Consider the following 24,953-nt stretch of genomic DNA (forward strand, 5'->3'; position numbering starts at 1 on the left):
ATTTAGCTGGTCATTTTCCAGCCTGACCAGGAAACCCCTAGGCCTAGGCTGGTTTAAGCTGGATTTTTTGGCAGGGCAACAATCTGCATTTTTTGATACTAAGAATTGTACTTCTGCAAATGATGACATCTTTGTTGATTGCGAGAATGGGGAATATGCACGTGGACTATTCATTTTCAGCCAGCCAGCCCCATAGATATATACACTAGATATCGCATAGGGACCCTGAGCATGCGTCAATAGCGCCGCCACATTGATACAGTGCTCCCAGGACAAATGTCATTCAATCACACTAGTCAAGACAGTGTAACGTGAAGATGCAGGACTTTAGCGCTGTCTACGGGTGCAGTAACGAGCAAACAAATTTAACAGGGAGGGTGGATAGTACATTTCTGTACACACAAACATAAAGCTTTTTGTCAGGGATGCCAGTGCGATCACTGATACGTCAATGTAGAAAAAATGATGTAAAATTATAATTTTTGTAATTAAAAAATAATAATAATTGCATACTAACTTCCAGGAAAACTATTATATATAATGTGTATATGTGTATATCTCTGGCTTTGGATGGCCACAGTCCTCCAATGTACCTTGGTCCCGCATTCATTTTAAAGGAGCGCTACCCTGTTCCAAAATGGCGGCTCTATTGATGCATTCCTTCCAATAGACCAGTGGTTCTCAAACTGTGGTACGTGTACCACTAGTGGTACGCAGGCTTCCTTCTAGTGGTACGCGGAGGAATGAAATATGTCATGTACATGCTACACACATTTCTAAATTTATCAAAAATGATGTATATAATATGCCATATATGACATGTAGCCTATATTTCTGAGGTAATCTGCCACTTTTTTTTAACTGTGCAGAGTTGTAGCTGCTTTACTGGGCCTACTACGCTACTGTATTTCAAAACTGCTCATTTTGGTGGTACTTGGAGAGTCAATTCTTTTCTGAGGTGGTACTTGATGAAAAAAGTTTGAGAACCACAGACAACTACAGGGTAGGTGGCATCTAATGTATATATATATCTATGAGCCAGCGGGCTTCCGGTGAACTGTCTTTCCATTACAAAATTGTCACGTTTAAGATCTGATCTCTTTAAAAACCAACGATCTACACTTCCTGTTAGGTATATGATCTGAAGTGGGTCTCAGATTGCACAAGAAGCACTGCATTAAATCCCATTTCCCCCTGCTATGTCTTTAAAAGATGAGTTTATTTTACCACAGTTTTTTCTATGGAGTTTTTCTGCACTAGCCTGTTGCTAGTGACGGTAGTGGTTACAACTGTCTTTTATCGCATTTTTACACTTGAACAACAACATGAATGATTAAGTCTATTTAACTGAATGTATTGTATTAATTACATTACAACATCGATGATGTAAAAACAACTTTTCACAGTAACTAGGTTTATCATTGGCTTTAAAACTCTAGCTGAGCATAAAGTCCCTTCAATTCTTGCTATCAAGAATGCTGATTGTTGATATCTTAAATTGTAAGTGCTGGTATCAAGAATTCATATGAGTTAATAAAAGTAAAACGGCTTGCCATACACGTCCGCAAACAGGGATTACTTGAATTCGGAACTATTCATGACAACTCGTTCCTGGCGGAAGCGTTTCAATGTGGCGCGCGTAAACTCTCTCCTCTCTCTTCAGGACTGGTTGCCATAGGAACGAGGAAAGCCGATATAAGGATTACAGCAGATAGTCCTAGCAGTTTGATTAGCACAGCTCTGATTATTAATAAGCAGCATCTAAACATACCAAAACAACCATGTCATCTGTTCCCCAGGAGTTGAAAGACACGTGAGTACTCGCATTCCTATTTTTTGTGTTTCATTTGCGAAGAAACGCGTTAAATGTCGCCTGGCGTTAGCATGGCTGTGTAGCTTATTCGAATAGCTTGAGATTTGAATGATATACATTAGGATTCAGACTTTTTATAGAGGCAGCAAAACCCATATTTGAACGCCATTTAATAACTATTTTCACAAACATGGCGGCTTAGTGAGTGTTTTAAATCTAGCGTTTAGAAATGAATTGATTTGTTGTCTGATGATCTGTTTGAGTCACTTTACAATGAGGTTTCATTACTTCATGTATTTACTAACATTAACTAACAATGAACAATACTATTATTCCTGGTTCTACGTTTTCTACTGCACCATTCAAATCTAAATCCATGCCTGTCAACATTAACCTTAGTTAATGCAATTAAAATGAACATCTTTATTTTCAGTAAGTAGTGTTAGCAAAGATGAGTAAATACAGTGATAAATGTGCTCTTCATTGTTTTTTCATGTTAGGTTAGTAAATGCATTATTTAACATTAATGCAACTGTAAAGCATTACATCTGTTTGAAACAATAAGTTTCCCTCTTCTCTTGTAGTTCGGTGGCAAGCTCCAAATGGCTCGATGCCCACTATGACCCAGTTGCCAACCTGTACACCTTCTCCTCATGCATTGGTGAGTTTCATGAACTTAATAGTTGCACAATAACTCCCATAACAACTGTTTATCCTGCAGCTACCAATCTCAAAACTCATCCTTCTTATCTTTCTTCACAGCTCTTTCAGATTTGCATGGCGATGGTGAAAATAAGGTGAGTTGGTGTGAATGTGTACTTGCACATCGATTGCACATTTTGTTTTTACATTACATTATCTGAATGTAAAATAACTTTACATTCAGTAATGTAATGCTAAAGAATATTAATAATAAGTCACTTGCGTGTGTTTCCAGATGTACAGTGCTCAGCATATTTGAGTACACTCCTCTTAAATCTATCTTTAAATTCATATTTTTCATAGGAAGCTATACAATATTATATCTGTGCATATATATTGGATTAGTCAGTATTGAAGCCAAATCTGGAGCTTATTTAACAAAATAACTTACGATAACAGTCCAAAAACTAGCACAGCCAAATGTATATGTTATAGAAAAATATTAAATACAAATAAAAAAAAGAGGAAATATTAAGGGAAGCAAATTTTTTTTAATTTAGTTAAAATAATTTGTTTGTAGGTTGTATTTTTTTTAATGTTTTGCTTGAATTTAATTGTATAAATTGAATAAATTTGTTTTGCTTAAATGCACCAAAATACATAGCGTATAATCACTGAGAAATTAATAACAAAATTTCATTTTCAAAATGGGTGTTGAGCACTGTATATGTTTATCAAAGAATAAATAAAAATACCAAAATGTTCAGCCTTTTAGGGCTTAATCCTGTTCAGTACACACATAGTTTGTTTTTTATAGCATAGTTAGTTATATTTAGAGCAGTTCTGCAGCATTCTACCACTGAAAAAGGACGATCAGTTAAATTTCATTGTTATTTCCCCATTTATAATTAATCCTGTTTTATGTGGATTAGTAATTGAGTGACAACTACATAAAATAACTGATTGGACTCTCAAACAATGTTCTACAACAGAGCTGACTTGAACAAATAAAAAGAGATACTTAAAAATGGACATTTAATCACTATTTACTTACCTTTTAGTGGTTCCAAACTTTTAAGAGTTTCTTTTTTCTGTTGAACACTAAAAAACATTTATTTATTTATTTATTTATTTAAACAGATAAATAGCTAACAGATTTGATTGACAATTGAGATGCCTGAATCATAACATATAACAATACACAATAACATATGCATCACCAAAATATTGTGACCTTTATCTTCCTATATTATTTACTATATAAACTTGATTGCTTAAGCCTGAAGACACCTAATGGGCTATATGCACACGAATGGTCACATTTAAAGATCTTCACTGCCTGTCAGATATATGATATGAAGTGGGTCTCAGATCAGACAAGAAGCACTGCATTAAATTCTATTTCTCCTCGCCATTTTTTTAAAAGATGACAGTTTATTTTACCCCAGTATTTTTAATGGAGTTTCAGCACCAGCCTGTTGCTACTGATGGCGTTAGTGGTTACATGGTCTTTCATCTCGTTTTACGCTTGAACAACTAAATAAATGTTTAAGTCTATTTAACTGAGTGTATTTTAATTACATTACAACATCGATGCTGTAAAAACATAAGCTTTCACCGGAATTTTATCATTGGCTTTAAAACTCTAGCTGTGCATAGAGTCCATATTAAGCTTCTAATAAAAAGCAAATATGGAAAATAAAAATAATAGTAATAAAAAGCATATGGCAACAGAAGAGCATGCTCTCTGAAGCAGCAATCCAAACATAAACAACCCTTTTGATGGTGTTTTACTTCAAATTGGTTTCTTGCAATGCTCACATTATTTCATGCAATTTTTAGTTTATATTGTCATTTTAAGAAATGTCTAATGTCTACACAGTTGTGAGAATTACCTGTTTATTTATTTTTTTGTTTATTGTGTGGCTGGATCAATGGAATCTTAATTGTCATTCTTTATTTTATTTATTTCTTTTTTAAATCTGCGTTATAGCCCTGATGTATTGACTAACTTTCTAAAGCAAAAGCAAGCAAACCTTAAATGGTTTGTAACTAAATGTGATCTTCGTGTGCCAGCTGGTAGTAGGTGATCTTGGCACAGGCTTGTGTAACATGAAGCTGAAGGTGTATCGTGGCACCGGTCTGCTGAGTGAGAGCACCCTGCTGGACTTGCCCACCGGCCTGGTCTCCTTCCTCATGGACCTGCACGAGCCGAGAACACCGGCCATCGCTGTGGCCTCGGGTCCCTTCATCTACGTCTACAAGAACATGAGACCCTACTTCAAATTTACGCTCCCTAGCCTGGATATAAACCCTCTTGAGCAGGACGTCTGGTGTCAGGCCAAGGAGGTGAGCTGCTATTTACTCTGTATCCCCTATCACACATTCATCTTTTTGCATTGTCATTTTATTTAATTGGCTCTTTGATGGTTATTGATTGTTTTTTAACTCATAGGACATGATTGATCCAATGACCCTTAAAGAGATGTTAGAAGGATTAAGGCGAGTTACTGTTTGTAAACTAAAGGGGGATAGGATTACTGTGTGATGTAGATTTTACACTTACTCTATTTTATTCAACAGGGACAAATCAGAAATTCCACTGTCTGTCAGATCACTACGGTAAAACCACTTTTCTTTTTTAACTTTTTTATTTTGTAGTCAGTGAATTATTGTTTTCTGATTACTATTGTCTGAGACATTGAAATATGTTCTTTTGTGTTTCAGAGAAGAAAGTATGTCATATATGGTCAATACAGATGAATAAATTCATACGAAATAAAGAATAAATGGGAAAAATATAGCAATATAACATGGCAGCAGGAATCATACCAACTGCGAAAAATGAATAGAGACAGACTGTAATAAGTATAGTGGAAATCCATAAATGCAATGAAGTGGAATATTCCATAATTGCATGTAACTTCTCAGCAATACACTGTGCTGTCTCCAAATTATTATGATGAGGTCAAACTTTTTAGGTTAGTTCCATGTAAAACTGGTGTTGATATTCGAAAGTGTCTTGGATACAGCTTAAGAAACATGCAGTGAAAAACACAACATCTCAAATCACATATACTTGCTTGCACATACTTTTCACACAAAATAATTTAAATACAATTTTGTTTATGTAAATAATAACTAGTAATTTACTACTTTTTAAACTTACCAAACATTGTATTTCTTACACAACATTGTACTTTTTAACACCATATTTTGATGATAAGGATTTTTTTTCATAATTATATAAATGAAACGGATATGCTTAGCTTGATCCAAGTAGGTAGTACTTAGACATATTTGATAATAGCTAAAATATTAATACATTGCTATTTAAAAAAACATTTGTCCACCATATCAAGATCAATATAGAGGAAAAAATAATCAAAAAGGTAAAACTTATGTCATCAAGAGGACCCATGTAACTAGCTCAGGAGTGGCCAAACTTTTTCATATGAAGGGCCAAAAACCTAATATCATTGATAGCTGTGGGCCGAAGCTAAATATGCCGAACAGTATATTACATTAAAATTGCCATGGCTAATATCCTAAGCTATTTAATAATATTTCAAAATAAATAGAAAACCTTACTTTAAATGGCATTACCTAATGCAGTATAACTTGTAAAATGATAACTCATTGCAATAAAAACATAAACAATCACATTTATATCACAGTGTAGTTCAATGCTGAACAGAATAGACTAGTCGGGCAGGATCTGCCTTGAGTTGATTTGCTCACCAAAGTCTCTGGATTGTTAGGTGAAAGTATGCACATTTAACCAAAAGCTCAATATTTTACACCATTTAATTGAAGCATTTAATTTCAGTTAGCTTTAAACAATAAAACAAACAAACAAAAAAAGGGTTACATTAAACTTGAATTGACAATCTCGAAACCATCTCCATTGTGGTCCCTCTTTTCTCAGATGTGATGGTGGGCCAAATCATAGGTTACCATGGGCCAACCGGACGCTAGTTTGGGCATCTCTGAACAGCTAGTATATTATTGATTTATTTATCTATCCCTTTTATCGTATGATCTTTTCAGGTTTCTGATGCTCGAGCCACATGAAATGGAGAATTTTGTTCATCTTCACAAAGAACAGCCTATACGTAGACAGGTACCAGTTACTGAATACATGTATACAGTCAGTCATTCACACACGGACAGGCTAACTAACACAACTTTTGTCTTTTTGTCTCAGACGGTCATTACCTGTATTGGAACATTAAAGAAGAACATGGCGGATGAGGATGCAGTCAGTTGCCTAGTGATTGGGACAGAGAATGGGGATGTTTACATATTGGATCCAGAAGCCTTTACCATTCTCTACAAGGTCAGCTTTAAGGGAGAAACTTGCATCACATTGCAATATGAACCTAAAATGATTTCCCCAAAATATGTGTTTTTTTTTTTTAGATGTCACTGCCTAGTACGCCCACTCTTATGGACGTGACAGGTCAGTTTGATGTGGAGTTTCGTATCACTGTGGCCTGTCGGAATGGCAACATATACATACTACGCAGGTAAATAAGTAAACGGCAACTTCTTTAAAGGAACAGTTCACCCAAAAAAATGTTCGAGGTTACTAAAGTAACCCTTCGTTCCCCGAGGAGGGGAACGGAAGCACTATAAGTGGATTTGATTGTAAAATCCACGCATTGGGAGGTTCGGTTCAGAAGCTACTCGTCTGAAAGAGTATTGAACGGGCCAATTAAGAATGAATTGGCAGCGCAAGCCTGCGCAGGTGAGCGGCATAAGCAATCAACTGAGTATATAAGCTCACCTGGCGCCAGCAGACGCTATCCTTTTTAAGCTGAAGAGACTTTTAACAGCTAAGGGACAGTCATTATGGCGACGGAGTATAGTGCTTCCGTTCCCCTCCTCGGGGAACGAAGGGTTACTTTAGTAACCTCGAACGTTCCCCTTCGGGGGGAACTCCAGCACTATAAGTGGATTTGATTGTAAAATCCACGCATTGGGAGCCCATTGAAAGCGCCATAATGACTGCACCTTACCAACACCCACCATGAGAGAGCGGTCAGGCAAGCGTGACGCACCCAGATCACGAGAGGCGTGGTCCTCCAACGTGCCCTTGGCCCTAACTTATCCTACTTCAAAAGAAGTTTTACGGAATAGGTATCTTTTTTGGGAGTCGCTAGCGTCTAGATAATTCTAGGAATACACGACAGTACGTTGGGAAGCGTGCCATCCCAGTAGGGAGGACGCTGCGGAGACCATCCGCACCCAATAGGGGGAACAATGGAATTACATATGGACTAACCCTGAAAAGGGGGAGTGCGCATAAGAAGGTGGTTAGCAGATAGGGAAAGCACGGGTCCGCCCAGGGGGGGAACTTAACCGTGGCGGAAAAGCATATGGGGATCACCAGCGGGGATCGGTCATAGCAGGCACCTATACCCAAAACGCGGGCTGACCAGCGGGCAGACCTACTACGTAATGGGCCAGCAAGTGACTCCTCCGCTGAGTCAGTGCTGGGGGCCTCGGAGGAATCTGCAGGGCTCACCGAATGGGGAACTTTACTGACAGACAGGAGGGTGCACATCTCTCCGTGTTAGGGAAAAAAAGGCACCGCAAGCGTGTACAACACCTACCGAGTTGTTTCCTCAATCACCAAAGGTACCTAACACCCTTGAGGAAACCGGCTCCACTCGCAGATTATAAAATCTTGCAAATGTGTTGGGTGTCGCCCAGCCCGCAGCTCTACAAATGTCTGCTAAAGAGGCGCCACGCGCACACGCCCAAGAGGATGCAACGCTCCGAGTGGAGTGCGCATGCACTCCTGGGGGGCGCGGCTGGCCTCTGCTCAAATAAGCACAAGAAATGGCCTCCACAATCCAGTGGGATAAACGTTGTTTAGACACGGCACTTCCCTGCTGCCGTCCGCCATAACAGACAAAGAGCTGCTCAGAAGATCTAAAGTTCTGAGTACGGTCCACATAAATGCGCAGAGCGCGAACTGGACAAAGTAATGACAGGGCTGGGTCTGCCTCCTCCGGGGGCAGCGCTTGCAGGGTTACTACCTGATCTCTAAAAGGAGTGGTAGGAACTTTGGGCACATAACCCGGGCGGGGTCTCAGAATAACGTGAGAAAATCCCGGCCCGAATTCCAGGCACGAGTCACTGACCGAAAATGCCTCCAGGTCCCCGACCCTCTTAATGGAGGCCAACGCGACCAGCAGAGCTGTCTTCAGGGACAGAAATCTTAAAGATACTGTATCGAGTGGCTCGAAGGGATCAAATCGCAGGCTCGTAAGAACGAGGGCGAGATCCCAAGAGGGCGTGAGAGGGGGGCGAGTTGGATTAATTCGCCTAGCGCCTCTGAGGAACCGGATGATGAGGTTATGCTTTCCCACGGTGCTGCCAGCCACCGCGTCATGGTGAGCGGAGATGGCAGCAACGTAAACCTTGAGAGTGGAGGGCGACAGCCTGCTGTCCAGCTTCTCTTGAAGGAAAGAGAGCACAACACTGATCTGGCAAGATCGGGGGTCTTCTCTGCGAGAGACACACCACTCAGTGAATAGACTCCACTTCAGGGCGTAGGCGCGCCTCGTGGAGGGGGCTCTAGCCTGAGTGATGGTATCAACCACCGCGGGCGGCAGGTTACCTAAGTCTTCCTCGCGTCTATGGACCACACGTGGAGGTTCCAGAGATCGGGACGAGGGTGCCAGACGGTGCCTTGTCCCTGAGAAAGTAGGTCCTCTCTCAAAGGGATCTGCCAAGGGAGGGCCGTCGCGAGGAGGGAGAGCTCTGATATCCAGGTTCGGTTGGGCCAGAGGGGCGCAACTAACAAAACCTGCTCCTCGTCCTCCCTGACCTTGCACATTAACTGCGCGATCAGGCTCACTGGGGGAAACGCATACTTGCGTATGCCCCGAGGCCAGCTGTGGGCCAGTGCATCCGTGCCGAGAGAGCCCTCGGTCAGGGAATAAAACAACTGGCAATGAGCGTTCTCGGGGGAAGCAAACAGATCGATCTGGGCCTCCCCGAATCGCGCCCATATCAGCTGGACAGACTCGGGGTGGAGTCTCCATTCTCCAGAGTGAATCTGCTGCCGTGAGAGCACATCGGCTGCACGGTTGAGCATACCTGGGATGTGAATGGCGCGCAGCGACTTCAGCCGCGGGTGACTCCAGAGGAGCAGACGGCGGGCGAGCTGAGACATGCGGCGAGAGCGCATACCCCCCATGCGGTTGATGTACGCCGCCGCCGCCGTACTGTCCGTCCTGACCAGCACGTGTTGCTGCCCCAGCACCGGAGAAAAACGGCGGAGAGCAAGGAACACTGCCAACAGCTCTAGGCGATTGATGTGCCAATGCAGCTGGGCACCTACCCACAGGCCCGCAGCTGCATGCCCGCGACACACGGCTCCCCAGCCTGTGCTGGAAGCATCTGTCGAAACAACAACATGACTGGACACCTGTCCCAGAGGCACACCGGCCTGCAGGAACGAGGGGTCGTTCCAGGGGCTGAGGGTGCGGCGACACAGCGCAGTAACAGAGACTCGGTGTGTGCCCGCATGCCATGCGCGTCTCGGAACTCGATCTTGAAGCCAGTGCTGAAGTGGTCTCATATGGAGCAATCCGAGCGGCGTGACGGCCGCAGCGGAAGCCATATGCCCCAGGAGCCTCTGAAAATATTTCAGTGGGACCACTAACTTGCTGTCGAGCTCCCTCAGACAGTTCAGCAGCAGGCGAGCGCGCTCTCCGGAGAGGCACGCTACCATGGTGACCGAGTCCAGCTCCATCCCGAGAAAAGAGATCCTCTGCACCGGGGCGAGTTTGCTCTTTTCCCAGTTGACCTGCAACCCCAATAGGCGGAGATGCCGGAGCACCTCGTCTCTGTGCGCAGTCAATTGCTCCCGAGAGTGGGCTAAAATCAGCCAGTCGTCGAGATAATTGAGTACGCGGATGCCCGCAAGCCGCAGAGGCGCTAGGGCACCCTCCGCGAGTTTGGTGAAGACCCGCGGAGACAGAGAGAGCCCGAAGGGGAGGACCTTGTACTGCCATGCTCGACCTTCGAACGCAAACCGCAGAAACTGACGGTGGCGTGGAAGAATGGAGACATGAAAATACGCGTCCTTCAGGTCTATGGCTGCAAACCAATCCTGAGGACGAACGCATCGGAGGATGCGCCTCTGCGTAAGCATTCTGAACGGCAGCTTGTGAAGGCAGCGATTCAAAACGCGCAGATCTAGGATTGGCCGTGACCCACCGCTCTTTTTGGGTACGATGAAGTACGGGCTGTAAAACCCGCTCTCCATCTCGGCTGGAGGCACCGGCTCGATTGCACCCTTCGCCAGGAGGGCAGCAATCTCCTCTCGCAAGACAGGGGCGGACAGGGGATTGACCCTGGTGAAATACACGCCCGTAAACCTGGGAGGCCGTTTGGAGAACTGTAGTTCGTAGCCGAGTCTGATCGTGCGTATGAGCCACCGCGAGGGGCTGGCCCGCGCTAACCAAGCAGGCAGAGCCCTCGCTAATGACGTCATCGCAGCAATCGTTGACGTACCCGCGGAGGGGCAGCAAGGAGCGGGTGTGCTGATCCGGGGAGCGCGAGGGTCCCACAGAAGAGCTGGAGGAGAGCGTTTCGCTCTGGCTCCGCACCCTGACTCCTGAGAGGGGGCTTGGGGGCTGGGAGAAGGGAGACCGTCCCCCCAGCGCCCGAGAGCCGCTGGCGGAGCATGCAAGCCCTGCGAGCTGAGAGGCAGCGCGTCCCAGACTGGCGGGGCTTGAGCTGTCACATCCGGGGAAGGGAGAAAATGCTCTTTGATCGAAACTTTGGTGGCACTGAAAAGTACCGTTGGATTTTGGGCCCCGCCCTCCAGCAGGGAAAGAGCAAGTCTCCTCTTCTCCGGATGGCCTGTCTCAGGGACGCTTCGCGGTCCGTTTACCGGACTTAGCGGCGCCCTGGGCAGGAGGGGCTACCGGCTTTCGGCGTGCTCGACGCGCTCGCTTCGCCGGAGGCGGGGGCGGGGCATCGGCCGTTGGCGGGCGCCCTCGGCGAGGAACAGCGGAGGTGGATGGCTCGGCCGGGGATGGAGCGGGCTTACGGCCCCGCCGATAGATGACTCTGCCCATCGCATCCGACTGCTCGCTCACCGCCTTGAACTCCTGGGTGAATTCACCGACGGTGTCGCCGAACAGGCCAGCCTGGGATATGGGCGCGTCAAGAAAGCGAACTTTGTCGACATCGCGCATATCTGCCAGGTTTAGCCAGAGGTGGCGTTCCTGGACCACAAGTGTGGACATCGTCCTCCCCAGTGCGCAGGCGGCGGACTTAGTGGTCCGGAGAGCATAGTCGGTCGCCGTACGCAGCTCGTGTAACAAGCCTGGGTTAGACCCACCCTCGTGCAGCTCAGCCAGCGCCTGCGCTTGGTAGCGCTGGTAGGTGGCCATCGCATGCAAGGCGGAAGCTGCCTGGCCCGCAGCCTTGTAAGCTCTAGCTCCGAGGGAGGCAGAAAACTTACAGGCTTTGGACGGGAGACGGGGCGGACCACGCAAAGCGGGGGCGCCACGCGGACAAAGATTGACCGCAATGGCGCGCTCCACCTGCGGGATCGCCTCATACCCCCTGGCAGCTCCACCATCCAGGGTGGTGAGGGCGGAGGCGGACGCAGCGCGGGCAGAGAAAGGTGCCCTCCAGGACTGCGTAAGCCTACTGTGCACTTCCGGGAAGAAGGGGACGAGAGGCTTCGAAGGCTTCGCCTTCTGATCCTCTACGTAACACCCATCTAGTCGGTCCGGCCGCGGGGCTGGGGGATAAACCATCTCCAACCCGACGGCCGAAGCAGCCCGAGAAAGCACGGCCAACATGTCCGCTTCAGGATCCGTTTTGACGGCGCTCGCTTGCCCAGAGGGGGCGAGCGGGTCCGGATCATGGTCGGACAATGAAAGCCCGCCCTCCGATGCCGCGGAGGACATCTGATCTCCGGTGTCAGCGAGCGTGAGAGCTACCATCTGATTAGACGGATCACTCTCAGTACCCGAAGCTTGGATGGAGCGCTTGGAGGAGCGAGAGGTCCGCGAGCCCGTGGGCGGCGGATTGTCTTTCGCTGAAGCCCTCAGATCTGCCCGAGCGCCCGCTGCAGAACAGGAGGCAACTGGGGTGGCTCGCTCTCTTACGAAAGCTAACCGCGATCTCAACTGCGCAACGGTCATGGCATCGCAGTGACGACATGAACCGCCCCCGAGCACCACATTAACATGCTGGACCCCCAAACATGTAATGCAGTGATCGTGTCCATCATCCGGAGCCAGGAAACCCCCGCAACCAGAAACGCACAGTCGGAGCGCCATCCTGAAAAGGACGTGCTGCACGACTGTGTTGCTCTTTTAGGATTTGCAACAATACGCACCGCTCTTGGAGGACCGGACCCAAAGGGACGCCAGGCAAGGGAGATACCCAGCTCGACCGTCTGCCGCTGCGTGGACTCGCTCTGGACCGGGATGAAAATCGTTCTCTCGAATGGCTGTAGATCAGCAGGAGGAACCCTCATAAGCTCGATCAGAAAAGGCTCTGAAGCGAAAAGGATAGCGTCTGCTGGCGCCAGGTGAGCTTATATACTCAGTTGATTGCTTATGTCGCTCACCTGCGCAGGCTTGCGCTGCCAATTCATTCTTAATTGGCCCGTTCAATACTCTTTCAGACGAGTAGCTTCTGAACCGAACCTCCCAATGCGTGGATTTTACAATCAAATCCACTTATAGTGCTGGAGTTCCCCCCGAAGGGGAACAAAAGATGGCTGTTATTTTCTCCTTTAATTTAGCTAATAAATAATTTTACTTCAAGCCATGTAAGAAGTAGGTGACTTTTGATGGAATTTTGAGAATGACTTTAAATGTTTATTTGGGGCTATATGTAAGCATTTTTTGTTTAAAGGGGTCAAATGTTTAAAGGGCCAGTTCACCCAAAAATTCTAAATCTGAGATCAGTTACTCGTTGTTCACTTGTTTCTAACCCGTTTGAGTTTTCTTTTATTGAACATGATAGATAATATTTTGGAAAATCTTGGAAACTGGTAGCCACTTCCATAGTATCTTTTTTCCTTACACTCTCAGAAAAAATGGTACAATTTTGCACCAAAGAACGTACAAAATCTTGTCACTGGGGCAGTACTTTTTTATGGAACTTGTACCTTAAAACCTTAAAATTGTACCTTAAAAGTATTGACATATGCACAATGTTTGATTAATTTTGTACATGTGGGACTTTTGCCAGCTCATGTATGTAGTGGAAAGCAAATTGATAGTGGATATCAATGATGAAAATGTATCTATCAGAAAGTTCTTACCAAACGTTTATTAAAAATGTCTTAGATGTTTAGTTTACAAAACCTATAGTTTTATGTTTTACCAGTTGTTTTGTATTATCAAACTTAATAATTAATGTTTTTGAGTTTCTTTAAACATATGCTTTTAAAGAATGACTCTTATATGGAAATTATTCATTCACTTTGCCTTTCCAGTCATATTTATTTTTATAGATATTGTAGTAAAGAAGGAGTTGTCCAACACTTGTGTACCTTTTTTATGAGAACAGTTGTGTATCTCCATTTGAATTTGTACCATAAGAGGTACAGAACAGTATCATAGGATGTCTTTTCTGTACTATATAAGGTACAGTTTTTACAAAGGTACAAAACTGTTCTTTAAGGGACTATTTTTGTACCACTGTGTATTTTTTTTTCTGAGAGTGTTCCATGGTTGTTAATGGCTACAGGTTTCCAGCGTTTTTTTTTTCAAAATATCTTAATTTGTGTTCAACAAAAATAGAAACTCATAAAGATTTGGAACCACCTGAGGATGAGTGTAGTGAGTACATTTTTATTTTTGGCCTAATTAACCCTTTAAGGATGTGATTGCTGCAGTTCATTTAATGGCCTCCAGTGTAGGGTTGCATGATATTGATAAAATCTGACGTTGCCATATTTTGTTTTTCTGCAATAAATATTGCAATTATATACACAATTTCACCAGATGACTTGAAAACTGCTGTTGGAAAAAAATGATTAAATTAGATTGATTGGGATAACTCTTTAGGGAAGTAAATTACGCATAAAATGTACTAAACAAATTACAAGCATAGATGAATACAAAAGAGCAAAAATAAAAGTGTGATTGAGTAGTGCTTTATGATTTTCATGACAGTCAAGTTGGATTTAGGTACACGATTAGATTTTAAAAAAATGTTAAATGACCCTTCAAAAGTGTTTATTTATGTGTATATGAAGTGTATAAATAATTCAATATAATTATTTAATAAAGTTACAAATGGTGAACATTTTGTGTGGCTAAATACTCTGTCAGGGCTTAAAAAACTTAAACTTAATAAAAGTTGACTCCATTATGGTTAAACTCTACAACTACGCAATTCTCATGTGTTCTGAACTGTTTTCCAAGTCAACTGGATATATTGTGCAGCCCTACTCCAGTGCCACTAATAAGAAGTGTTTCTGAATTACTGTATGTAAAAAGGCCAAATAAACAGATAAGCAACATGCACATGTATATGCTTTCTTGTCTTTAAGGGATTCCCCAAAGCCCAAGTACTGCATTGAGCTTTCTTCTCACCCAGTGGGACTGGTTAGAATGGGAAAGAATGTGGTTGTAGGATGTACTCATGAGACACTGCATGGTTACACTCAAAAGGTATGATAAACAAATCCATATTTTTCACCCTGGAAGTAATGCCTGTGGGGTTGTCTCTTATATGAATCTCTTATATGAATTGTCGTCCAGGGGAAAAAGCTGTGGACAGCTTATTTGCCAGCCCCTGTTACCACCATGGCACTGATGGATCTCCCCACACGAGGATTCCAGGCTGTGCTGGTTGGTCTGGCCAACTGTGAAGTACACATGTACAGAGACAAAAACCTTATCGGCACTATCAAGACTCCGGTAAGAACTGTCTTTGATACATTTGGGTTTGGGTTGTGATATGGTGAAAGCTATTTATGGAGTAGGTGTAGGGATTTTTTGCCAATTCCATGCGTGTTCAATAAAGAGGTCAGGAAAGGGTTTTTTCAATGCCAAAAATATTAGTAATATATTAGATACAAATTAATGATTCAATAAACAGAGCTCTGAGTCGCATTACACCAACACAATAAAAGAATTACATTCAGAAGTTTTGCAACAACTCTGCATTTCCCTGACTCCAGTATTTATACACAACTGGTATTAAAAGGCAAAGTTTTGGTGGAATTCATCACTTGTCAATCATCCTATCAGTTCATCACTTGTCAATCATCCCACACCCAGGCATACTTCCCCTTTATGTCAAGTTTTCTGCGCACATAAGCTGACATTATTATCAGATAAGGTATGCTCTGCAATATTCTGTCTTCACACCTTTTTCATTAAGTTATTTTCATACATCGAGGTCACAGGAAACTTCTACTTCTGCAAAAATACTTCGTTAGTATGCAAAGCGTATCACACTTAGAGAAGTTTGGTTAATATATCACCTTAAGCAATACAAATGTTTAATAAAAAGTAAGAGACAAAAATAATTAAAAAAATATTATTTTTTCCTAACAGAGGTTTTGTCAAAAAAAAAAAATCTATTTTGAATGTTTTATTTTTATTGTTACTCAAAAGGGTATCTTTTTTGTATAAAGCGATTTATGAATTAAGTTTTAACTAATATATAATATAAAGTTGTTATATAAAAATAAATAATAATTATTATTATTATGATATCTATAATGAGTAATTAATTGAATCAATTGGTCAAATGATCTCATTTATAAATCACCTTGGACAAAAAAATGTCTGCTTAGTTATTAAATATAAACAATTTGTACAAATTGGCTATTTTCTTTAATGGATCACTGACTCAAATGATTTATTTAAAAACCATTCAGTAATTAATATTTAAATGTAAAATGTGTTTTATACGGATTATACATTTATTCAGCGCCTCTCCGAATAAGGCATAAGATTTGTTTAAATGTATGTTTTATTAGTTTAATGTGCATATTGTGAAATTTGCAGTGTATGGCAACAAACACATATCTTAATTATTGCTTCTAGCTAAAATAAAATCTCCCCCACTTCATTTGAAAAGATTTAACTAGACTTTTAATTGGTTTATTTATTTATTTTTGTCAAATGAAATGGGATTATTTTGCACAGTTTATTTCAGAGTGCATCACGTTGTGTTTGTGTGTGAGAGCAGGCATTGACAAAAGCTGCAGAGCATCAAAGCATCATTCCAAATATGGTCAAAACCAAGCGTTCCAATTTAGGGGTAATTTTTGTCGGTAAAAATTGAGCATTTAAAATTTTTTTAAAGATTTTTTTTAATTTACCTAAACCGCTATGTAGATATCAGAGACCAATTAATTTATCGAATCAACGCACTTAATAGAACCTTTAAAAAAATGATGGTAATATTATATATGTTACATGATAGTGATACACCCCTAATCTGAAAGAAGTGCCCCTGCAGCTTGTAAGGAACATTAGAGACTTTTATTTATATTTTACAGGATGTAGTGACAAGCATTTGTTTTGGTCGCTATGGACGGGAAGACGGCACTCTGATAATGACCACTAAAGGTAATAACAAAAGTTACATAGTAGATAAAGCATTTTAAGGCAGCTATAGGATTTACAAATGGATTTCAACTGTGTGTATGTGATGCAGGAGGAGGTTTGATTGTGAAGATCCTAAAGAGGACAGCTGTGTTTGATGACAGGGACTCGACCCCTGGACCCCCAATAGCCCAGAGCATCCGTCTAAATGTGCCCAAGAAGACCAAGCTCTATGTGGACCAGACTCTGAGAGAGCGTGAAAATGCTATTGGTTAGTGATGGACGTGTGCCTGTGTATGAGTGTGTAGGTCAAAGACAAAATGTTTATGCTAAGATAACTAAAATAATGTAACATAGCTTTAAATGATTTTTATCTTTACAGGTTTACATGCCCACTAAAATTTCACTCGGTGTGTTACGTTCAATGTGATGACAAAATATCTTGTCAGGCCTAACAGTGTGGACATAATAAAAGACTTTATTTAAAAGATTATGGTGCAGCATTAAAACACAATTTTTCACTTTAAATGTTTATACATTACCAGTATTCTTCAAACCAGTAGGTTTTTCTTACTTGTCAGCCTGTTATTTAATGTTATTTGAACATTAGTAGACACTTTTATCACTACAGTTGGCTTTACCATCTTTTCAAACAATCAAGAAATGTTGTTTTATGTTATGTCAGAAAGACTGCATTAACATTTATTTATCTATTTTTATTTGATGTTACAGCAAACAAACATATACAATTCTAACAAGACATCAAAATAATAAAAAATTATAGGTGTAATTTACAATTATAACTAATTTATAAATAGTTTAAATTTAATAACTATATGGATATAACCAAAATGTTTATATAAAATGTATAAATAGACAGAATATAGCCGACATAGACATCAAGTTCACTTTCTAGTTATCTCTTTAGCAACTATAATTGTATTTTTTTTAAATAATGATACACTGAAGAGAATTCACGTATAAATGAATATTAAACATAAAAATCTTAAAAAAGGTTTAAAATTAGACCCTCTACTATTATGAATATAAAATTTGATTTAAACGTTGAATGAACACAAATGCCACAAAAAAGGTCATAATCATAAGTAGGAAATTCCGTATTTTCACAGTTTGCAACCAGCATTGATAGATTGAGCCAACTTTACAATGAATCTAGTACAGTTACAAAAACATCCTGTGGTATTTCATATATATGTGAGCAATATCACACAAGTAGCAGTGCAACATGGCTGTATATCGTCACTGGTGGGAGGTGTGTGTTGGCATATACAGCCATATCGCACTGCTACGAGTGTGATATTGCGTTATACAATAGTTTGACAGCATAATCGTGTGTATAAAAAAGAAAACGCAGAGTGTGTAAAAATCCTTTTGCATGAGGAACTACTTTTTTCCGCTATTCCTTCACATCTGCAGCTGATGTCAGAACAGCAGAAACCATTGCTCATTCACTAATGTCACTTTAGAGCTAGTATGTGAATGATTCCCTAGCATAATATCTAAAGTGATGACAAAACAGCTGATTTTGCTCACATCTTAACATTATAAGACTGAACGGTATGAAATTCCATCAGTCTAGAGACATTTCCCAATATTTCTCTGTTGCAATCAGGATATCACAATAATTAACCCTGAAAAAGCCAGAACAGCGCAAACAATACCAGATTACTGTTGTGTTTGCGATAGGGAAAAACACTAAACGCATGCAGGGATTTCGTCTTTCTTTTGCTTTACTGAACCAGTCTGCAGTAACGAAAACAGGAGATTCATTAGACCAACCAAAAAGTAACTCAGGGTTATACAGAATGGCCAACACAAAAGACATACATTCCTGATGAGTCCCATCTCACACTCAATACACTACAATTACTATGGTATAAATAAAGCACTACCAAGAGAGATTTACCAAGAGAATGTCACTTACCAGTTTAATGACAATTAGATCAGCTGTTGTTTGAAAATTTGCAGATCTTTTCTCCTCTAAAGGCTTATTATGCAGTCTCTGTCACCATCTTGTAGATGGAAAACGTCAACTGTCTTTTCTCTGCCGAATGACTGATGGCTGATGGATGCTGACGCACTGTATCTCAGAAATTATGCATATCCGTATAAATTAACTGCATAGTTGCAATCTAAACAAATACATTCTCGCCTAACAACTACACTCTCGGTTATTGACCTGCTGTCACTCTATAATATGTATAAAACATCAAAGGTAACAGTATTTTGTTGTACTGTATGTAATATTCCTGCAATATTATTGTGGCAATGGGTTGGTGTTACAAAAAAAAAAAACATAAAGCATCTAATATTAAATCTTTGTGACGATGTACAACAAATTGCTGTGATGTGTTTGTCAAGTTTTGCTTGGCTCATTTGTTGTGTGGTAAATTTATTCTGTGCTTCTGCAGTACCACAGGACATGTTTGTAAGAAATTCAAAATACAGTAGTATTATGCAATTATTTTTGAATATATAATGTTTTTGTTTAAAGCCCAAATTGACTTCATTAATCACTTATAATATAACTTTTAGTCATTTTAACCACCTAAAACTGTTCTTTGAATGGTGATGGTACGAAGTTGCATTCCTCCTGATCAGACTTTCTCATGTTGCTCTGTCTTCACAGCCATGCACCGGGCATTTCAGATGGACCTGAGCAGGCTGCGTTTAGCTGCAGCACGGGCCTATGTCAAAGCCCTGGAGTCCAGCCTCACACCAATGTCCGCCAGCCTGACTGAGCCACTCAAGATGAACGCTGTGGTGAGTTGAGCAATTCAGAACAAGATGACACCGGATGAGTGATACTGATCTCCACTTCTGCTTTCCATTTCTGCAAAGGTTCAAGGGCTGGGTCCATCTTTCAAGCTCACTCTGAATATCCAGAACACTGCTGCGTCCCGTCCTGTTATGAACCTAGCCATCAGTTTTCTGTATGATGAAAGTTTGTACAGCATGAGAACGGCTTTCTTTAAGGTGACCTCACCCTAAAACTTTCACAGTGATATGAGCAGATGTTTTTAATGTCTAGTTATTGAAGACTTTTGCTGATAATCGTGAGTTGTTGTGTGTTTGTAGATCCCCCTGCTGGTTCCAGGGCTAAATTACCCTATTGACACTTTTGTGGAGTGCTTAAGCGACAAAGGCGTCTCTGACATTATCAAAGTGAGACTTTTTTTTCTTTCTTCAGAACATTGATGCTGGGTTTGTATCGTCTGAATGGATCGTAAGAGATTCGCATTATAGAAATTAAAAATATTTTTACTATGAGTGTTTACGTCTTAAACCTTGTCATGAACCTTCTATCAGGCATACATATCAACTTCATTAACACTGGTCACAATATATCACAAAAAGTAGTGATGTTGAAATGAAGCTTTCTTAACTGACCAACTCATTCATGTAGTAATACAACAGTAGTAATATTAAAAAAAATACTCAATAACTGTAGTTTTTTTTACATATAAGGTATGTTACATTACAGCACTGATGATTGTAGTAAAATGCAAGGTATTCAAAAGTATTAATGTTTATCGTATTCCAACCTGTCCTACCCTCTTGTTCTGAGCGGGGATCAAACTGGTGATTCCTGCATGGGAGGCGAATGCTCCAAGAAGGCTATGGGAGTGAGACTTTATGTGCCGTATTTGTCAGCTGGCCTCTTTTACACACTATACTACAATATGCAGTGGCCTTCTTTGAAAATAGGTGTAAATAATACTCTAATACACTTTAAGTTTGGCTCAAAAGCTTTTTACTGTAAATTACTATAGTATTATTTTAGTTGAATTACTGGTGTGTGGGACCTGTGCAGTGGTTTGAAACAGTAGAAATGTATGTATTTGATGCCTAATCTCTTTCTATATTGTAAACTTTACTAACCCACATGGGTGTTTAAACCTTTGAATCAAAATTCAACAGTCACGTGGGTATAAGCTTCGGACGTCACTGATCATGTGATTATGGCAAAACGAATTAAGCTTTGGTACACTGCTTCACTGCAAGATACATGCTCCGAAGCCTCGCTGCACAAGGTCACATCACTAGTTTATAGTCATAAAAATATGTACACAATATTGTCTTATAATAACCTCCAGGAATGCTTTCCAGTGAGTGTCTTATTAAGGGTTCATAAACATAAAATAATTTTGAAACAAATGAATTACTGAAGTATGCCAAACTGCATCATCAACATTTGTTTCACAGATAGATGATTTTAAGAGTCAGGAGTTCATCACTTTGAGCATGTACGGTGGTGCAGACAACAAGAAATGTCTATTCTAATCCCATTGATGAAATGACATTAAATTACAGAAGTATGCAAAATTGCATCAGCGTAATTTACGTTATGTGGCTAGATGAACTTGAGTGTCAGGAGTTTATCACACCAAGCATCTACAATGGCGCAAGCATTCTGAAATGTCTGTTCTATCCCCATTACAGATCACTTGATTAACTCTGCAGTTTAAGTTTGTAGTCCATTGATCCAGTATGTGAAGTTGGCATGAAAGTGAAGTGATGGTTTGGAAAAACTGGGTGGGAGAAAAAAAGTTTTTGCATTACCTTGGAAAGTTTTGTATTCCCTTGCAAAGATGTTTGCGTTAACTCACAAAGATTTGCGTTCGCTCACAAAGATGTTGTATTCCCCTGTAAAGATTTTACATTCCCTCGCAAAACAGTTTTTCTACAAACACTTCCTGTTTACATTATATTAAGTTATATTATTATATATAAAAATATAGGCCATTTGTATGTACAGTCAAGCATGAGCCCAGAGTATGAATGCAGTTCCTTTCATTAAATGGTTGATGTGCATATGTTGCAGTGTTTGAGAACTTTGTATTTTACTACAGTGTGTTTAAGATTGAATGCATTAGAAAATTAATGCATTAGGATAACCAAATAAAATTGTTTTTTTGAAAATATAGGCCTAGATCTATTATATGTACAGGCAAATAATGAACACATGAGTATTCAATGGAAAAATGATTATATTACAGTTGAAATCAGAATTATTAAACCCCCTTTGGATTTTTAAATATTTCCCAAATGATGTTTAACAGAGCATGGAAATTTTCACAGTATGTCTGATAATATTTTTTCTTCTAGAGAAAGTCTTATTTGTTTTATTTCAGGTAGAATAAAAGCAGGTATTCATTTTTTAAAAACCTATTTTAAGGTAAAATGTATTAGCCCCCATAAGCTATATTTGTTTTTGATAGTCGACAGAACAAACCATCGTTATACAATAACTTGTCTATTTACCCTATCCTGCCTAGTTAACGTAATTAATCTAGTTAAGCCTTTAAATGTCATTTTTAGCTGTATAGAAGTGTCTTGAACAATATCAGGTAAAATATTATGTTATGTCATCATGGCAAAGATAAAATAAATTAGTTATTAGAAATGAGTTATTAAAACTATTATGTTTAGAAATGTGTTAAAAAAATCTGCTCTCCATTAAACAGAAATTGGGGAAAAAATATAAACAGGGGAGGCTAATAATTCAGGGGGTTAAATAATTCTGACTTCAACTGTATATTATATTATAATATTATGTAAAATTTTAGTCTCCCAAACCAAAAACTTATAAATGATGGATAAATGGATGAAACGAACTTAATTTTACTTGTCAAAGACTATATTATTTATTTATTTAGGGCAACAGTATCTTCAGAAGCAAAGGACCATCCACATTAAAAGCTACTGTCAGCCCACAATTCAGCAAATATTTGAAAAACAAATCGCTTATGCACCAACATCCAAGCATGTTATGGACCCTAAACAGTGCATTATAGTGTTTAATTGTGTTCAGTAGTATTATGAAACCATGACACTTTTAACTATACCATCAGAATCTTATACCTATTGGTGAATAATGTACACAAAGCTTTCTACATGAAATGACATCTAATATTGAACATTTGCTTCTGATTTCAGGTGTTTGTGCTGAGGGAAGGAAAGAGTGCCCCTCTCCTCACCGCCCACATCAATATGCCCGTGAGTGAAGGACTTGCACTGAACTGAGAGTCGGGACGTGTCAAACTGAGCTTCACAGGCGTCTTCAACTCTCGCTGTTCTCCTAACAGCGGTCAGCAGCAAGGCTTCTCCACACAGCTGCCTGGCTGAACGGAGAGCTTTTCATCCCAGGAGTGAAGTGAAGCTTGTGCTGGCCATAGAGCCGGTGCTTCCTGTAGTTTAGATCAGGATGGAGGGAGGCTTGTCTTCAAAGGTAACACCTCTGTATCTCGTGATGGCTAGTGACTGGAGGATTTGATTGACAGCTGAAAGGCTAAATGCTCTGCAAGTCATATAGTTTGGATGTTAGAGATGTTCAATTTTTAATTATGAGTAGCGATGTATATTTGTAAGTAAGTGATCTCAGACTTTTTAATTTAGTCACAAGGCTTTATTGAATCATTTATTGCATGAGCAATCTCCATGGAGGTAATATTAGAAGACTTTCAAGGCAGCACAGCAAGAAAAAGATTAGAATACTTTTTTAATGCACTTGAAGGGTAAACAAATCTGAAAGGCATCTCAACATAGTATTATTTTTATTTATCAATTATTGCAATATAATTAGAAACACCACAGTGGTTTAAATAGTGTTGTTTGTTTATAAATCATTTTGTATGTCTAAAAATAATAAATTATATCATAATAAAAAATAAATGTAAAAAAAAAAAAACTTTAATAAATGTAGCAGTTTATAAATGGTAAGAAAAACTGCTCTGAGAAAACTAAAACTCCTAAAATGCAACTATTAACCCTTTTATTTTTTGAACTGTTGTGTATATTCAATATCACAAAACTCCATACAGCAATATATTTGTTATTAAACTTGAATTTTAGGCCGTTCTATATGCATTATATTAGGCTTCATCATGCAAATAAATGCTTTTGGAATCTCAAGTCATATTTTAATTTTAGCTTTATGAATCACATAACTCAGCTTTCACATTGTTAAAACAATTACAACAGAGAGATGACCATAAATATAGAATTATGGAAGTCACATGATTATAATAACAGGACAACTGAGACTTTACCAAGTCTGTTTCTTTAAAGTGACTCTAGCAGTATATGAAAAATGTATGTGACTATATTGTTGAGCAGCCAATCCGTAGTAAGGGGCGTACCTAGTGACAACAGCAGCAGAAAAAGGGGTGGGGTCATGTTGGATTATGGACATGCTTGTTTGATTCTTTCAAATATCAACATCGTTTGGCAATTGTAGCTTAGTACTGCTTTAAGTTTGTCTCAAATCCCATTCATTTACATAGAGAAGGCAGTTTGAGGCCTATATTACAGCCAGCCACCAGGGGGCGACTAAAATGCTTTGGCTTCATTTTTTAGGTTGTGTGAGGCACACTTGGTTATGATCAACCACCAAAATTGGTGGAGCTTAAACAAAGGTTGATCTATTTCACAGTTTATGACTTCAAATGTTTATTGGCTCAAATACTGTCAGTTTTGCACAGATACCGCTTACATGGATGTAAACTTTTATGTACACACCATTTTTTCAGGATTATTTTAGTAAAAAATAAATTATTTAAAACCGAAATCTTTTATAACATTAGCAATGTCTAGACTTTCATTTTCAATCAATGTAATGCATCTTTTTTTTTTTTTTTTGAATAAGTGTAAACAAAAAATCAAGTTCATTTCTTTTACAGGCTATAATGCTTATTGCATCTTGATATTTGCTTTCCTTTCCAGTAATATTGAATGAAAAGCATGCCATATCAGAAATCCACTTCATAAAAACTACTAAAGTAATTAAAGGCATGTAGTCAAGAAGGGAAATCAGACAGTAAAAGCACTGATGAATAGGAACATCCATCTATGTGAACATAGTGAGGGTGATCCACTGCCGAAAGAGAAGAAAACAAAAGGCTAATAAAATG

General features: G+C 40.2%; 2 protein-coding genes across 7 annotated transcripts in view; one reads left to right on the top strand and one right to left on the bottom strand.

Annotated features, from left to right (window-relative positions):
• The window catches only part of si:dkeyp-50d11.2, a 195,899-nt gene that overhangs the window by 145,055 nt on the left and 25,891 nt on the right, over positions 1–24,953 (bottom strand). For 3 of the 5 annotated variants that reach the window (XM_073935976.1, XM_021473433.3, XM_073935977.1), the window contains one exon: positions 24,476–24,916. The exons of 1 other annotated variant lie outside the window; for it this stretch is intronic. In XM_073935976.1, the coding sequence (XP_073792077.1) occupies positions 24,890–24,916 (27 nt within the window). In that variant the 3' untranslated portion in view covers positions 24,476–24,889. Of the gene's footprint in view, positions 1–24,475; positions 24,917–24,953 lie in introns of those variants that run through there. One more of the 5 variants, XR_012397211.1, reaches the window with a different exon arrangement.
• bbs1 (Bardet-Biedl syndrome 1) lies at positions 1,723–24,625 on the top strand. 2 transcript variants are annotated; one of them, NM_001098251.1, is given in 17 exon segments: positions 1,723–1,813; positions 2,398–2,474; positions 2,576–2,610; positions 4,532–4,804; positions 4,911–4,957; positions 5,039–5,077; positions 6,506–6,578; positions 6,663–6,794; positions 6,878–6,984; positions 15,009–15,129; positions 15,220–15,378; positions 16,974–17,043; positions 17,132–17,290; positions 19,670–19,803; positions 19,882–20,016; positions 20,119–20,205; positions 22,981–23,955. In NM_001098251.1, coding segments are annotated over 17 exon segments (1,767 nt in total). In that variant the 5' UTR covers positions 1,723–1,781; the 3' UTR covers positions 23,068–23,955.

The sequence above is a fragment of the Danio rerio genome, chromosome 21 (assembly GCF_049306965.1).
Source record: "Danio rerio strain Tuebingen ecotype United States chromosome 21, GRCz12tu, whole genome shotgun sequence".
Lineage (NCBI taxonomy): Eukaryota > Metazoa > Chordata > Actinopteri > Cypriniformes > Danionidae > Danio > Danio rerio.

Bases quoted from the DNA above. Each gene is read 5' to 3' on its own strand.
- bbs1 (XM_073934881.1), top strand. From the start codon at position 12,685: ATGCTGGACCCCCAAACATGTAATGCAGTGATCGTGTCCATCATCCGG. The intron at 17,291-19,669 runs GTTAGTGATGGA...CTGTCTTCACAG, and splicing joins AGAGCGTGAAAATGCTATTG to CCATGCACCGGGCATTTCAG. The intron at 19,804-19,881 runs GTGAGTTGAGCA...ATTTCTGCAAAG, and splicing joins CACTCAAGATGAACGCTGTG to GTTCAAGGGCTGGGTCCATC.